At 34.1% G+C, this 18,244-nt stretch overlaps 2 protein-coding genes across 4 annotated transcripts in view; both read left to right on the top strand.

Moving 5' to 3' along the window:
- The window catches only part of LOC113399597 (uncharacterized protein), a 51,793-nt gene extending 46,980 nt beyond the window's left edge, over positions 1-4,813 (top strand). For all 3 annotated transcript variants that reach the window (XM_064218832.1, XM_064218834.1, XM_064218833.1), the window contains 6 exons: positions 9-217; positions 920-1,061; positions 1,648-1,771; positions 2,250-2,380; positions 3,001-3,164; positions 3,449-4,813. In XM_064218832.1, coding sequence (XP_064074902.1) covers positions 9-217; positions 920-1,061; positions 1,648-1,771; positions 2,250-2,380; positions 3,001-3,164; positions 3,449-3,610 — 932 coding nt within the window. In that variant the 3' untranslated portion in view covers positions 3,611-4,813. The remainder of the gene's footprint in view (positions 1-8; positions 218-919; positions 1,062-1,647; positions 1,772-2,249; positions 2,381-3,000; positions 3,165-3,448) is intronic.
- A 5,649-nt stretch (positions 4,814-10,462) lies between these two features.
- On the top strand, positions 10,463-12,739 carry LOC113399602 (protein Star). The gene is made up of 3 exons (XM_026638767.2): positions 10,463-10,726; positions 11,279-11,531; positions 11,905-12,739. Exons 1-3 carry the CDS (start codon positions 10,715-10,717, stop codon positions 12,603-12,605), a joined length of 966 nt encoding a protein of 321 aa, XP_026494552.2. The 5' UTR covers positions 10,463-10,714; the 3' UTR covers positions 12,606-12,739.
- Positions 12,740-18,244: the final 5,505 nt, after the last annotated feature.

Below are 18,244 nucleotides of genomic sequence, written 5' to 3' on the forward strand. Positions count from 1 at the left end.
GTTTCCAGTGTCGGGTCATCAAAAGAGCGGCGTAACGACGATAACGTACCGGCGTCCGCTCGCCGCGACCGAGTCCGTCAAGGACAAGGAAATACTGACGAGTCGCTCGCAGTCCGTCATCGCGGCCTTCGGGCCTCTCAACTCGAGATACGAAGCCAACGCGCACTCGTTCATGGATACGACCAGAAATGATGTGCAGTTGGATTTCGGAGCTCAGGTTTGTAATCGTTACAACCGAAATTATACTCATATTTATTTAAGAAGATTTGTTTATTCACTTATGAATCAATGTTTTCAGGATTGTATTTTTCTAAACTATTACATTGATCGCAAAGCAAAATTATCTTATGCCCTCGTTTAATCACGTACGTTTGCAAGTTATGGCAAATTTTAAGTGGATAAGAAAAATCTTTGCGTGCAAACCGTCGACAGCTACCTAGGATAGGCTAGGTTGAGAGATAACATCATGACGACATTTGTGCGCAAATATTTACAGATATTTACCAATTTAATAATTTGTAATTTTAAGAGACACTCCAAGTATTGTGCTCTCATCCAACCTAGAGCCGAGTCGGTCGGCCTTATCGATCAGTTTTTCCGATTAAATTTACTAATCTGAGCCCAATTTAGTACATTGTCATGCTTGTTAGCGCTGTACTAATTGGTAGCTTATCTAATGAGGAGTAAGTTTTGGTTGTGCATACCCGATTGGGAACCGTCAGATGACAGAACCGTACCGTTCCACCCAGCGTGACTTTCTACCTCTCGGTGAAAGAGGAGCAGGAGGGCGGAGAATCTCGCTCCGAGGGAATCCCCCTCGCTGCGACTGCAGTAACCGTTATGCCGTGTAAAAGAGCCTCACGTGCGTCACGAGGCGGAGTCCGGCCGGGGAGACGTAGTAACGGGGCGGTGTCCGCAGAGCGACAACTCGTGCATCGGGCTGGCGGAGCTGGAGGAGGGCGGGCCGGCGCCGTGGGCGGCGCGCGTGCTGGCCGGCGTCACGGCGCTCACGGCGCGCATCGGGCCGGCCGGCGGCCGCCGCGGGTACACGCCCGTCACCGGTGAGGCGCTGCCGTACATCTGGGGCGCTCCTTTGTGTGTTTAACCATCGTAGGGGAGCGAATGGCCTCCCTGGTGATGAGTGGCCCCCCCTGCCCATAGATACTAGTGCCGTAAGAAGTTTTGATGATTCCTTACATCGCCAATGCGCCACCAACCTTGGGAACAGAGGTAGTCCCTTGTGTCTGTACTTACTCTGGCTCATTCACCCTCCCTCCGGTCAGTATTACTGCGTTTAAGTATGTAATTATTGCTCTCGTGCCTGTAAGTATTACTGCTTGTGTAACGATCTCACAGACATCGAAAAGAGGTGGCTCAGACTCAAACTCAATTCTTGCAGTTTTATGGAAAAGATTTAAGGTGACGACTAACTTTTGATCGTAACGAGTTATACTATTGTGGAAACTTAATTAATCCTTAATTATTTACTTCTATTTACACGCAGACAATGACATTAATGATGGGTTCCAAACTTACGGTAAATAACACAATTTATTCAAACTACTAATTATTATTTTCAAATAAACAGGAGATTATAATGATATAGGATAATGATTTGCGTTAATATTTTCTTTTGTACAATTCTAGGTCACCCTTCTTGGGGCATTGCCTGGTACATCAACGATCTACTTATTCCGGAGATATATGTGGAACGAGGAAAGACGTACACCTTCCTGGTGGAGGGAGGGGATGACAGGACTAATCCTGCTAAGTAAGTGAACGTTACTTTTTATATAATAAAGCTCATAAAAGGCAATTTTAATTATTTTACCGTAACCAGATCTATTCCTAAAATTTATTTCATCAGAATAAACTCTTTGAATTTGATTGATTCTAATTTAAGGTGTTTTCGTTTGTTACATTTCCAAAAAAAATCTTCGTAAACGAGCCATCTCATCTTTCACCGTCTCTCATATTGCAAAAAGTATAAATTACCGTCATTGGCCTGACAACCATATGATCATAGATTTTATACCCCTTATGTTTGTAGAAAAACTGGCTCTCCTCAATTTCAAACTAAAATACAAAACAGAGCAATGATGTTCGACGGTGGACTCGGTAATAAGTGGGCAATATCAAGGCCCCTAACCACCGCACGTTTCGGGCCGATTAAACATTTTCTATCATCCTATAATATAATGCATTTTTTATTATTCAATACCTCACATTGTAATCATTTCCAAACGCAGATTCCACCCGTTCTACATAAGCGATTCATCGGAGGGAGGTTTTGGTCAAAAGAAAGAGGAGGAACAGAGGAAGCAGCGAGTGTTCGCGGGAGTTGCCTACGACAACGAGGGATACCCGTATCCCACCGCAGGTACAAACACAAAAACAGCTACAAGTTGTGAAGCTGGTAATACAGACCATTGTGAGGAAGCAGAGACCAAAGTGACTCGTATTATTTTAACGGATACTAGTAGTCTAATTGAATCTTACATGTTTTTACGTTATATTATCTGTTATTCGTAACAGCAAGGCAACGCTAGTTTCTGAAGTACGCCTCGTATATAGAGAGATGTACTATTCGTAAGTGAAGCGATTCGTTTCTTGAATATAGACCCCGCACCAAAGTATAATTTTGAAAAAGCCCCAGACAGCAAGAGATTTCTTCAGATGGAAGAGTTTGATAATACTTCTATAATTTAATCTATTACTCGGTGATAGGGCTTTGTGAAAGCTCATCCGGGGAGGTACAACCCACTCATTTCATATTCGACCACCAAACAGCAATATTTGTTGTGTTCGTGTTTGAGGAGTCAGTGAGTGTAACTAAAGGTACAAGAGACAACATCTTAGTTCCCAAGGTAAAAATGGTTACTATTTCTAACAGCGCTAATATCTTTGCGCCATGATGACCATTTACATCAGGACGTGTCCCCTAATACTAGACTTATGATCATATGGGCATATCAAAATAATTATCAAAAATTTCAACAGTGGGCCGTTACTGCGAATGGACCCACAAGACGGTGGATCAGTCCGCCACATCCGACACCTTCGAGCAGTACATGCAAACGCTACAACTGGAATGCAACGAGGGGGAGCCCGCTGTTCTCAACTGGACCGTGGCCCACGAGACACCCGACTTGCTGTACTATCAGGTAATTAAAATGTTCCACTTGGGGGGATCTACCGAGTAACAATTGAAGCGTCAATATCCCAACAGTTTACAGGCCACCTATCGGGTAAAAGCCGCAATTTTGACATGATACCATTGGCTGAACCGTATCGATTCGATTATTATAGAATTGGAGCCCAGATAAAATAGATCCTATCATTTATTTTTGTAAGTCCGATGGCATTTGTTCGATTACGTTCTTTTCCAATTGGAAATTAATACTGTATTACAAAACACATCTAATATCTCATTTCATTATAATTCCAGTGTTACACTCACAACAATCTCGGCTGGAAAATACACGTAGTAGACCCTGGGACGCTGGTGCCGCTGCCCGACAAGAGCGCCATCATTAATTCAGCAAAACGGCTGACATCGCTTGCGTCACTCGTCATATTGACTCTGGCACTGACAGCGCTCCACAGATAAGGACGTTCGGATACACGCAGCGAGCTCTGTTACCAAGAAGATCGGAAGGACTTATACTTTACAATAAACATAATTTTACTATACAAAAGAGTAGGTATTTACAAATACTAATTTGAATTTTTTACTGAATTGACAGAATATACGTTTGGCATATGATAGATTTAGACTAAATCGTTTTTATAGTACTTTATATAATTATAACGAAACGCAGACAATAAAGCGTAATTTAAAAGTTTTAATTTACATAACTTGTGACAATAAAATTGAATGTGAACTGTAGGTTTAAGATAACGTACATTTTTAAACATATTATATTGTGTTTAGGAGTAAGAGTTTACTTCATAAAGGAGTTAATAATGTCGGTGTTAACAGGGCTCGCTCATTGTACAGATAAGATTTGGGTAAATAATGTCAATCTATATGATATCAATTTCATATCAGTCATTAACTATACTTATGTACAATCTTTATACATTAGTATTTGGTAACTCTCTGTAGAATTAGAGTTTTTTTTCAATGAGTATTTCCCAATCAATTAACATAGAACATTTACAATGAAAGTGTGTCCTAGAGACCTCTCGCTCATTATCTTCTAAAGAGAAAGAGACAGAAACACGTGTCTGTGTCTGAAACACGAAGTATAGAATTTAAAGAAATTATTCTTAAGCTTTATCTTCGTGGTTAAAAAATAATCAATAATATTGGAAATATTGACAATAAAAAATATTTTTAGATTTAGTAAAGTTCTTGCCGTGTGCTTGACAATAAAACAGTATATATATATTACGTAATTAATATATATATATGTATGAACGATTTTATATATCTATTTGTATTTTAATTAGTTTTAATAATATATATAATTATAATGCGTCTGTCATACCTGCGATATAATGGCGCAAGTGTGGCCGTAGAGTAAAAGTGACAATAAATTGCTGACTTTAAAACATTAGATTTTTATAATACATATTTACATGAATATATAAATTTATTATTTATTTGAATACAAAATTAATTATCATGTACAATTTCATAGTAATCTTTATGTACTTCTTAGCAATCTTTATATATTAAAGTTGTCATATTGAACATTATAAATTATTCCGATTTTCATAAAAAAATATACAATAAGTAGGTTATATAACATTTTATAATATAATATTTTCACACAGTACCGTATACAACATAACCAAGACAATACAACAGTATAACCAAAAGTTTCGACCCTAAATAAGGGCTTTCCAAACTTTATATCGTAAGGGTCGCACTAACTCTACCTAGAAATGGCCGAGACCTCGCTAACTCAGCCTACGACTCGAATAACGCGCACATTCCCATCAATACCGCTGTCCGAATTGTTCATGCACAACGGCCAACTTAGACTTGTCTGCAGTAAGAACAACCCTACTAAAAAAATATGACTTGATTTTGTAACCGAATTGTATACAAAAAGTGTTTTAATATAAATCATATCTCTTACTATTATACTTAAAATAAGATAGAATTCAAAACATTTATAAAAAATAATAAAATAATTAACTAAATTATATTGAAGGGAGACGAAACATTAAAAACGAATAGAACTAAAAATTTCTAGAACGTGAAAGGATCACGAAACAAAATGAATTGACGCGTATGCGAAAATGATTAATCAATTGCACAACTTTTTGTCTAACCAGTCAGGGCCACTTGTCCTATTAATAATAATGGGGTTGCGAGTCACATCAGATAGTTATAAAATAAAAGAGACACTACGAAAGTGTACACTGTACGATTCGACCGGACACACGATCCGTGAATTTAAACCGAATATTAGATTTTTTAATCGTACGGATAAAATCACAAGTACGGAGTTCAACAACACTATGATAAAATTGATAAATTTAAATGCCATGCCGCGTCGTCACTATGTTTGTACGTAATTCGTGCTTAGCTCTGATATAGCTATGGGCATCTCTTTTAAGAATGTCAATTTTTTTTACTAATATTTCGGTCAAGTTATTATCTAATGGTTTGATAATATTTGTCAATGGAAACTGGTCAAATCGTGTCTCCTTAAAATGAATATAAAGTGAATTACACAAACAGTAAAGTCCGCGACACATTCACAGCTCACCAGTGTAAATGACCATAGACACTTGGGCTAGCAGAACCCAAAACGGATCGCTTTATAAAATGTAAATATACCTGTGGCAGCTGAGGCTCTATCATTCATTACCTTTTACAATTTTAGCGAAAACTGTGAATTAAACTTTGACAATAATAAGTCTATTGCTAAAATTGTTACCTACTTGTATGAGTATTTTAAATTGTATTAAATATTATATTATTAATAAGTAATTATCAATCTTTGATGTGTTTTGGAGTTTTCTTGCTTGAAGTACATAGCGAATTTTTCTTAGGTCTATTATACGTGTGTAGATACTATGAATTCTCGTTTAGTTCAGAAAAACATTTTGACACTCTATTTCATATCTTTGATCGATTGTGTTGTAATAAAAAAAAAAATAATTACAAAAATCGTTTTAATAACACACATAAAATTGATTTTGATTTTTAAGAAAAAATATCTACAACCGCGAGGACAATACGTTTCGTTTCCGAAGGGTCAAATTAAATGATAAGTTTTAAATTCAACTATTTTAATTCAATTTCAATACTTATTTTTATCATTCTTTTAGATTAAATTATCGAATAATGATACAAAAAGTATTTGTTCGTTTGAGTGATATGACAATAATGTTAGGTACTCAATTATCCTATCTACACTATAAAAAAATTCAAAATTTACATAATTAGGCAAATAAATATATCAACATTATACCCAACATAAATATTATTAGAGTTAGATAAAAATGATAGCATATAATTCAAATAATTTTACACTATGTAGCTGTAGATGTTGATGCACGAGTTTCGTTAATTTTAAAATTTTATTAGAAGTTAAAATGTGTAAAAATTTTAGAAAAATTATACGTGTTATTACTGAGAGAATCAAAACGAAATATATAGGTATTATGTGTTTATTTCATGACTTTTTGTAGAAAAGAACGTATATTCGGCGTCAGTACTGGCTTTAGCGACGCCTTGTGTGACCTTGACAATAAAAACGACAATAATTTAAAAATATTTAGTCACTGGCTGTTTTACTTGATTCTTCAATGGTTGCAGAAATAAAGATAAATATCCCTTCAATTTACATATTCTAATATTCCATGAGATCTTAATGCTATAGAAATTTTATATATGCTTTACGCGATTTTCGCTAAAAAATACTGTCTCACTCGCTTGTCAGTAATACTCTTTCCCAGCGGGGTAGAGTATAGACAGCAACAGTGTGCGAGAGAGAGGTGAATAAGGCCAACGCCATTTTCAATCCAAATCCATAATTGCATGAGTAAAAAATTATAATAATGTGATGTTATTTAAAAAAAATGTCAACTCACCGAGTGCATATTAAGATTACATAATTCAAAATTAATTATGACTCAATAATAAAGGCATGTAGTACAAAATAATTTAAATATTTATATTCGCTTGTTAACTGATTATTAAATAATTATACTTATATTTATTGTAAATTTTCGATTTCATAAGAAAATTAAGCTTCTACTTTATATGTCAAAAATTTAATTGTTATAAAATGTTTTTCAAGACACGATTTTAATTTCAACACCAAAGTCAAATGTAAAACAACGTAAATTATAAAACCAATATGGCCGTGACAGAGTCTATAATAGTTTTTTTTTAACCATCGATTAAGGCAGTGGTTCTTAATTCAATACCGGACCATTGAGCTTTGCGTTTGCATAGTCATTTAAAATATACAATTAAACAGTGATTCAAAGGAAAATGTTGCAAAAGTGTAGAACACTTCACAAACTGAATTTATACAATAATACAATTTTCCCTATAAACTTACAACGTAATAAAGGCTGGTTATTCTGCTCCCGTGAAATGAAATAAACTTGAATTTACTATTTTATAATGGATATATTTTTACCAACAATTTCCTTATTCTCACTGCGTCAAATATCATTTCAAAAACATTCATGTCTCTCTTTTTAAATCTCACGATAAATCCAAATGTTCCATACAAGTAATCAATAAGTTTATTGTTTTCAAAGAGAGACAATGAATGTCAATGACGGTACAAACATTTTAATTTCATCTTTGATAATTATGCGACATCATCTTTGTCTATGATTGGTCGAGAAAACTGAAATGTACAATGGACGTCAACTCAACGACCAAGGTTAAACTTTTAAGAGTCCCATTTTCTTAATCGTCTAGAACAAAGGTCTTCAACACGCAACAAGAACAAACAATGTCAAACGTCTCATTGAATTTTAATAAAATTATGTCTTGTTTAATTTTTTTTTTATAAATACCTTCGATGGTTATTGCTTTTTAATTACTTAAGTTTATAATTAAATGTTTTGGTTGAGTTGCGGCCCGCTGAAAAAAATCATAGTATACTTGGCCCTTGACTTCTAAAAGGTTGAAGACCCCTGGTCTAGAACATTGGGATCAGAATTCAGTATTTAATTATTTCACATACATAGATTATATATTGACAATAACTAGGTCTGCGTCTGTGACATATTCTTGTGTTGATAAAATTAAAAGAAACCGTAAAAAAGGCTTGTGTTTGTCCATAGACAATAGTAAATTATTATACTATAAACAACGGTAGAAAAAAGTTAAAATGTTTATACTTTAAATAATATTACAATCTTTTCTTTTATTTTTGTTATATATAAACAAATTATATGTATACATATATTATTTAAATCTGTTATTATTCGTTTTAATATATATCATATGTATTGATTTAAAACATTAAGTATTAATTATATAATATTTTGATCATTATAACGTATAATTTTTATCAAGCAATGCAATTGCTTTGGAAGTAGTTTTAAATTAAATATTATTATATTAAGTCAACATTTTGCACATTTCGATCGTATTTTAATATAATAATCAACTATTCTCGCACATCAAAATTATAGTTAATATTATTCATATTGTAAATAATTTTAAAGCGGTTATTTTAAATTGTTAATTTATTTACGTGTATAATTAGTACCCGTAGTCGATTTTAAGTTCTTGATGAAATGCACAATTTTTATTATATCGTTGTATGTTAAGCTTTTTGTAATGCTTAAGCCGTATGTACATATACACTTACTTGTAATTTATAAGTAAAATTCCATTTTGTATAAATATCCACTAGATACGGTTTTTGAAAATAAATTGCTGTTACGACTTACTTTATGTATTTATTGAATTTGACAATAAATACCTTTTCCTAAACTATATACTGAGTTTTATTTCTATACCAGATCGATGACAACCGAACAACAGTTACAGTTTTACTTGGCCTATGAACATAACATTGTTAATTAATGGAATAGACAATGGTACTCGACGAAAGTTGAAAGAAAGAAAGAAAAAACTTCATGGCGCTCAAAACCTAGCATAATCTTACTCATTAATAAAAGCATGTTAATCACCGACACGATATTAATCAAATTAAAAAAAGGCTATAAAAATTATGCTGATACATGAAACAAAATACCCATTTACTTACGCCGCGGCGTAAAAGCTCAAAAGAAGCGCTGAGGAGTTTATTTCCGAACCGCTGGTAAAATTGTGACATAAATAAGTAAGTGTAATATTGAATAAAGATATTTGGATTTGATAGCAAATACATCACACGCAATAGAGTAAACAGCTGGGCTGCAGGAAGTGAGAGAAACATCCTTAAGGAATACATCCGATGGTATTTGTACTAGAAGCAGTGTCAGAGTTGGCATTCTGGCTACGGAATTTCGGATGTTTCTCGCAAGAGTACAAACAAATTGCTACCAGCTCAGCATTTGCAAACTTAGACCGCGCTTGAAGTGAGATGGCAAGAAATATAAATATAACAAGAAATATTGTTATATAAATGTTATTAGTATATTTGTATTAAATTTAACGTGAGTCGTAAATATAGAAAATAATTACATTAAAAAATAAAGATAACGTATTCAGAGAGATCTTTAGCAATGGTGACCACAAATAATAAAAAAAAACTGCAAATGTCTCACAGCTGGCCTCCTTTCCTTTTGAGGAAAAGGTTTAAAAAAGCATAGTAGGTACGAAATAAATTAGGTATATAAATTATTTTCGAAATATTAAATTACATGCGCATATTCTACTAGCTGCTCGTCCCATATAAGTGAAATAAGTGCCATATACAAAAAATATCAAAATTGGTCCAGCAGTATAGAAGGAGTTCAGTGACACACACGACTACAGAAGAGTAATATATTGTATTAAGATTTACGAGCTCGGTTTATTAATATTTCCTTGTAAAGCATCGTATTCTATGTGTAAATTAAAACTTTATAAGAGACAATCTTGTCACAATATGTCTGCTTTAAAAGTAACTCTGAAACAAAGCTACAAGAACTAGTTTTGTCTTAATTTCCGGAAACCCCAGCTTAGATAACAATAACATAGGACTGAAAAAAAGATCAATGGACTTTTAACAATATCAATATTAATTTACAGACAAAAGAAATTACGAATTTCTGATGTTTGACGAGCCTCGTCTTTACGAAAACGAATGTTTCGAAATTTCGAATCGTATCCGACATTTTATTTTATAAAATAATTTAAAGAAATATGTGAAGCATGTCAGGTATTAGCTAGTTTTAATAAATAAAAAGAAGGTTGTTATTCATTTTCACAAATTCTGTACTTATTTATAGCCTTATTGGTAGTAATATAATTTTTGTTCATTGTATCCCCTAAATGACATTTAGAGTTTTTAAATTTTAATTTTCTATCTGTGCATTGTTGACTCACGCTCATAGGGAACATTGTATTGTAGCATAATTATTAATTTGTGATTGTATTTTTATCACCTGTTCATCTGTTATCATTGCTATATATCAATTGTTTTTATTTGCTTTCTGGCAAGAATTATATGTATTAAGAAAATGATATGATTTTATTCTAGTGTAATTATTAAACTTATTCCAATCAAGTGCCTTACAATTTACATTGTTTACAAGTATATTACAGTTTTTCATTGAAATTGTATTTAATATGGCTGAAAAGGTATGTGTACTTTTTAAATAACAAAATTTGGAACTAAAACTTTTTGTTACAGTCTATTTACTATTTAGGTAATAAAAAAAAATTGAGATTTCTATGCGACACCTGTCGCAATGTCGTGGGGTTTCATTTTGAAATGTAACTTATAAAATATTTAGTGTATATTAAAATAAAAAAGGATGGTAATATATTTAATAGCTTTATATACATACATAGTTTTTGGAAGTTATGATTGGATTAAATTTTTTTTTTACATAATATAATATATAAGTGAACGAAAAAAAGTTTGATTTTATTAAACATTGTAAAAATATTAAAATTGTTAAATTTAATTACTTCATTATTACGTGCTGGGTAACCCCAATAACTCATGGAAGTGGATAAGATAAAAGTGATCTAATAATCATTAAATATTTTCCTTTTTTGATAAATCAGCTGGTTACATTTAAATAATACAACAATATGAATAGTAAAATAGGAATATCTTACTCAATATCACTATCAAGTCTTCTACTATGTGATTTTTTAAAAACTGACAATTCATATTTCTTATAGAAAATTCAAGAAAATCCAATTCCGGATGGTTCTCATACAGATGTAACGGATAAACAAAAGGATGTTGCAAAACTGCCAATAATAAAAGTCACCCCTCCACCGACAATACCAGTGCAAGTACCCCGTCTCACAATATCGTCATTCACCAAGACACCTCCAAATGAGCTGTACAGAAAGTTACTGCCGGCGTTGTTGTTTATATTGACATTTGTGACGGTTATGACCATGCTGCTCATTTACATGGATACATTTGGTGAGATTTTATACCTGTATGTCCTCCTTAAAGTCTGTTTCTAGGCAAAGATCCTCCAACAAGTCTATTTCACCATGCTTCATGCACCAAGTTGGTAACTTTGTATGTAGTAGAACTTTGTAATGCAGGATTATTTCTGATATTTGTTTTTGGAGTACTGTCTATGATAAATTTGAAACATGAAAAAGCTTGTCAAAGTGAAAGTAAAAATAAACTAATAAATTGTTCCTAATATATATTTCATAATTACTGTGGTAAAAAAATCTATCAATTATATTTAGAATCATTTAACCAATATCATTAGCACGTTCAATGTTAGGGTCGGAATCTTTTTTAGCTACTTCAAAAATAATAAAATGTTTAAATCTTTTAGCTCTCGGTGCTCAACAATTCCGCCAGAACATGACCCAGGACAAGGAGCTGGCGAGCATCTCGGCGGAGTCGCCGACGCTGGTGGCGTACGTGCGGCAGCTGCACCTGGCGCCGCGGCCCCCGCGCGTGCCGCCGCCGCCGCCCGAGCCCACGCCGCGCGTGGCCGTGCTGGACCGCGTCCTGGGCGAGCTGCACAACGGCACGCTGGTGGAGTTCCTGGTGCGCGGGCCGCGCGACGCCACGGCCGCCTTCCTGCAGCGCGCGCGCGGCTGGCGCGGCGTGGCCGTGCGCGCGGCGCCGCGGGACTTCCTGGCGCTGCGCGGCGCCGTGGCGCTGCACGCGTGCCTGGCGGCCGGCGCGCACCCGCGCGTCGTCAGCTACGAGGAGGCGGAGGCGGGCGGCGGCGTGTTCCGCTCGCGCGTGCTGTGCCTGCCGCTGCTCACGGTGCTGCTGGCGGCCGACGCGCCGCGCGCGCACTACACGGCGCTGGCGGGCCCCGCCGCGCCCGCCGCGCTCGAGGCGCTGCCCTTCGCCGGCCTGCGCCTGCGCGTCATCGACTTCCGCTCCACGGACCCGGCGGCGCTCGCCCGGACGACGCGGGTGCTGCTGGCGCGCAACTACACCGTGGCCGCCACCTTCGACGACGGCATCATGTACGCGCTCGACGACGCCGCCGACGCCGACGCCGACGCCGACGAGTAGCGGCCGCCGGCGGCCGGCGTTCGTTTCGTTTACGAAGATCATACGAACAGCTTGAAGTATCGGACGCAAATATTAACAGAACGGCAACATTCGACCATTTTTGTGAGATCAGACGAGTGCTTACTTTTCATAGTTATATCTCCCTTGTTTGAGTAGATGTCGATCTAAAACCGTTGAAAATGTCTAATCGAGTTAACTCGGGTACTAACTTTGCAAAGCTAGAGTTAATTCAATCCGCTGTTGGGATGCGGTTTAAAATTTCAGTTTTATAAAAATCAAAATAATAAATACGTAACTTTCAAGTAAGATAAAAATAGATTATTTTTATTACCAAAAAAGTTTTGTAAAACTATGACAGGATAAGTTTTGCAGAATCTAAAGAATGATATGATCTGTTATAAATGTATTGTTAATAGCTTTAAATGTTTGTTAAAATATGGTTATCAATGATCCTTTGAAATGTTTCAACCGGCGCGGTAATGTTTCGAATTTCGAAGGGGGGGATGGAACGGAGATGAGAGAGAAAAAATAGGAAAAAAATTGATTAAAATAATTATTTCTTAAGTTCAAAATATAAATACAAAGATAATTATCCTCCTGTTTAAAAAGGCTTCATAACCGCAAAGAATGCTATGCTAAAGTTAAGTTACTACTTATTGGTAACAGCAATATATCTCAATTATAATTATTTCCAGTACCAATAGTGATCAAAATTAAACCATAGAAACATATTTATATGTTGAATCGAAATAATTTTATTAATTTTTATTGATTTATTTATTTGCTAAATTACTGTCAAAGATGCTATTATTGTACTGGTGACATAACAATAATAAAGTACTCTATCAAATGTTTTAATAACACATAGAATTACATTTAAATTGTAATTTCATTCTTTGTATTTAGTAGCAAAACTAGGGTGGGTTGAGAACATATTTTGATTGGTCGATTCTTTGATCGGAGTAAAAGTGACATTTGAAGTAATTATACTATTATTAATAATGTCACTAGTAAGGTTAACACTACATCTTTGACAATAACTCAATATATACTTTAAATAAAGTATTCAAAGTGAAACAACAGCATTTGAATAGAAAAAAAAGTAATTTTAACATGGAAATCAATAAAAACACTTTATAATTAGTCACATTTTAAATCTTAAATAAATTATTTTTTTATTATATTGAAATGCCTAAAATAGCCTTTTAAACTCTGCGCACAATTCGAAGTCACATTATTTTGAATCTCACTAATAGATCAAGTTTTAAATAAAAAATATAAAAGTAATACATTATCAAGCACTTTGAATAGTTTAAAAATGTCCTTAAAATATTGTAAAACAATCTCGTTTTATTAAAAGCACTTAAAAAATAGAAAAAATAGAATTTTGACGGCATCGAATGTAATACAAGAAATTAATTAAAATATTTTTGTTAACAAAATATCAATATTGCATCTCGTATGAAATCAATATTTTCGAAATGCTTTCTCGTCGCGAAGTATCTCATTCGTCAATTATGAATATAAAAGACCAAATAAGAAGAAAAGTTCCTTTGCCTTACAAACGTGCTTTACAGTTTATATACTTACTAACAATAATATTATATATAGAAATAATACGTCTTCGTGCTAATTGTCACAAGTTACAACATAGTACAACACTAGCCAAGTGATTAGAATAAAACTCTATAATTTATACAATATTTAATTTTATTATTCATTATCTCGCAACCGAAGTATTTTTTTTTATTGAATCCTTTTTTTTTTAATCTGCGATCAAATTAATTTTAATTAAAAAAATCTGTTTTAATAATTATTTAGATTATTATTTTTTTTTAATATGCTAATTATTAAGAATAATTTTAATGCTATTTAGAATTTAATCGCCTTTTCCTTGTCTGTCTGTGTTTTAAAGAGTTGGAGTCATTCCAATTTTGTAATTAATTCCGTCTTTAATATAAATAATTTAATTTTAAAAGACTGAGTAACGAATATATTTTTGAGTCGCGTAGTTATTGTAACGCGAACGGAACGGATTCTCATGTTTACGATTAGATTTATTTCGTAAGGTTAATTATTGTATTAATTTTTTTCAATTTTAGCCTAATTTCTCGATTGGTCGTAAGCGTTAGTGACAATTTAATAATAATTAATTTTAAGCTTTAAATTAAGATCCACTAGGTTTAGTTTTTTATGCGCTCAATTTTTTCACAAATTAAAGGCTTTAATAAAGATTAAAAGGTTTTTTATTAAAATTCCTATGTGCGCTATACGCGATTGTTTTATACACAACCAACCTCTAATTTAATACACACATCGTCATCATCAGCCCGCATTCGTCCACTGCTGAACATAGGCCTCTCCAAATGCACGCCACTGTGGTCTTTCTTCGGCAACTCGCATCCAGCTCCAGCCGTCTTGCGCAAATTGTCACTCCACCGTGCCTGAGGACGTCCTACACTACGTTTGCCGAGACGCGGTCTCCACTCTAGAACACGTTTTCCCCAACGGTTATCGGTTCTACTACAAATATGGCCGGCCCACTGCCACTTACTAATCCGGTGGGCTATGTCGATGACTTTGGTTCTCTGACGGATCACCTCATTTCTGATGCGATCCCTCAGAGAGACTCCGAGCATAGCCCTATCCATAGCACGCTGAGCGACTTTAACCCGATGGACCAGCTTTTTTTCAAGAACAAGTTTCATGGTGTGTACAATCAACACTAATTTATTTCACTTTCTGTACAATATTGTCTCTGTAAAGACAATTAATAATTAATCTGTACAGATAATTTATCACCAATAGTATTTTCAAATTGAAACAATAATATTCCCATCGAACGCATGTCCGGTGGGAGAGGACTCCTTAATGGTAGATTATTCTCGAGTCGAGGTAAGAGGAGTATATGGTTCACTTTCATGGGAACTTCTCTGTTAAATTATATTCATTCTCTAAACCAAAATACTTTAATCGATGTCAATAACTTCGTTCTCTTTTATGGGGTAACACTGAAATATGCCATGCAATCATTTTATATAATAAGTATATAACATTAAAACTTAAATAAAATATTACGTAAGAAGTCCATTAATAGTATAAAATCTACTGGAACAGTGACCAACTGAAAAGTGTGTTTTCCACGGGGATCACTTTGTCATTTTCTATTATTAGGATATATAAATGATATCAGAGGTATTTGTGGTGCTTGGCGATGCTGCTTTACTATTTAAAATGAACAGAAATGATCTAATTATGATGAATCACTTTCGATTTAGAACTACAGATATTTGCTCATTTATCATCACGCACAGAAAGACTCACTTGAAAAAATATTCAAGTCTTCGAGCCTAGCTTTATAAGCGAACTTGCGCTAAATTAATCTCGTGTTATTTATTCGTTTTTTTGGGAAACTGTCTGATGAAAATATGTTACATTCTTATTGGAACAGCGTGTTGGAATTAAGCTTAAAATCTTCTCATAAAGGAGTAGCAGCCTTATACCAGCAGCGTTTTTATAGTCTGTAACTTTTTTTGTCCAACATTACACAAAGTATTATAAATAAAATAAAACAACAAATACTATAATTACGTTTATTAATAGTACACAGGTGTCTGTTCGTACACAATACTTCCCTGAATCAATTTACTTTACACATCACTCCGATAACAATTTAAAAAAAAAATGCTATTTTATATACAATAAGTAAACCAGTGAATTGGCTAATTAAAATGTTATTTAAAACTAATAATCTTAATAATAGTGTTGTGCGAATAATAACCTTGCCGCGTAACACTTCATATACATTTAAGACAAAATAATACATTATTGACAAATCAACTACAAATAAAATTTCATGTTGTTTATTGCTTTTAAAATCTCTCATTGGAAGAACGTTTTAAAGCAAAATAGTTGGGGTGGGAACACTTACCGAGGATCGAATTAAATCGTAAGGCAACCTGCCTGGTTACAATTGATATATTAATATACTAAATTTATATACTCTAAGAGACATAATAAAAAGAAATTATTGGTTTAGAAGTTATTTGTGTTTCTTAAGGTTCTATGGGGAAAACCATATCAGTGAGACATTGCCATCTTTAGAACCGTAATAGCGAGACATTTGTAAATCTTCTAACCATACAGAAGCTGCAAACAATCTGCGTGACTAAACCTAGTCGATTAATTTTGTTTGCCAAATTACTAGTAATCAGGCAGAGAAATTTATAACGTACCAATAGTACTGATCAGTACAGAGAGTTGTGATGAAATCATAATGAAAACACAATCTATGAAAATGAATGCGTTTGCGTCAAAATATTGTACTACACGTGGCGATAAAGAATGAGATCGAAGATGGTGTTTCTCGCTCGCAGACCGCCGAGCTCCCCCCCCACCGGCGACCCCTCGATCCCACCCTTTGTCTGCAGAGGTAAAGTTGCAGTTGGCACTTCTGTGAATATTGTATCGCACCATCAATGTACGAGGTGGGTTGCGAGTCGCAATTGAAAATTATTTATAAACAATTTAAAGAGGCATTGCTACGCCGGACAATTAACTAATTCTTCATTAATTTCATTTAGTAAGAGCTATGTAGTGTATATTTATGAAGCGATGGATACAATTTGAATCTATACAAAAACGAATTATTGCAAGCAATATTACAACACATGGACTTAAAGAAAATAAAAGGCACCAAAACAAAAGCACTTCTCCATATAAAGTGAATGGTGTTTGATTTAAAACAATAATATAAACTAAATATTTTGTATTCACTTGTAAATTATGAATGTTATTTAAATTATAACAAAACTTCTATGATTTTGTTGTAATAATTTGGTCCCAAAGTTGATAATTCCATTAAATTATATGGACAAACAAAAAAATTTTAGACAAAAGTTGGAAACAATTCTTCGATGCTAATTTATAATATTAAATTATACATCTGGAAACGATACCTATATCTAAGTATATAATGTGCTCTGTTATATATTAATTAATAATAATAATAATAAACTAATATAATTTTAATTGACTTCTAAATTAAATATAGCTGCCGTGATACAACACTGACGTTTTATTACAGAACATAAAAGGGCGTCGCACAGAATACATTGGACAGCGGACATTTTAAATATGATGCGAAAACATAAATAAAATCAAATATACAAGTGCATTTATAGTTAAGTACCAATAATACCGTTCTTCGATTACCCATACATTCTAATGGCAGGAGACGGGAGGTATACTTCGACCTTGAATCGACACTGGTCGGTGTCTGAGCAATTCGCGTTCACGATATCATCACAAGCAAAGTAGTATTGATGTATTATAAATAGAGATATTTTAGTTCATAAAATTGAGCTATTAGCAAAAACAACCGCATATGTAAACCCAAGTTGTTAGAACGATTTTTTTTTTATTTGGCTTACAGTAGTTAGAGGGCAGAAATCGTCACGTAAGGAAACTCACTCTGTATCTATTTCTATTGTATACGGTTGAATATAACCTTGTTATTGCTTTAATCCATAAGATTTATAATACAATTTTCAAGTGTTTTTAATTCGGTCACCCGACACTCGTCCCCTTTGTCGTTCGCCCCCTGCCGGCGGAGGACACTACACGGCCCTCGCGACCCG

This window comes from Vanessa tameamea, chromosome 24 (assembly GCF_037043105.1).
Source record: "Vanessa tameamea isolate UH-Manoa-2023 chromosome 24, ilVanTame1 primary haplotype, whole genome shotgun sequence".
NCBI lineage: Eukaryota > Metazoa > Arthropoda > Insecta > Lepidoptera > Nymphalidae > Vanessa > Vanessa tameamea.

Bases quoted from the DNA above. Each gene is read 5' to 3' on its own strand.
- LOC113399602 (XM_026638767.2), top strand. The intron at 11,532-11,904 runs GTGAGATTTTAT...TAAATCTTTTAG, and splicing joins CATTTACATGGATACATTTG to CTCTCGGTGCTCAACAATTC.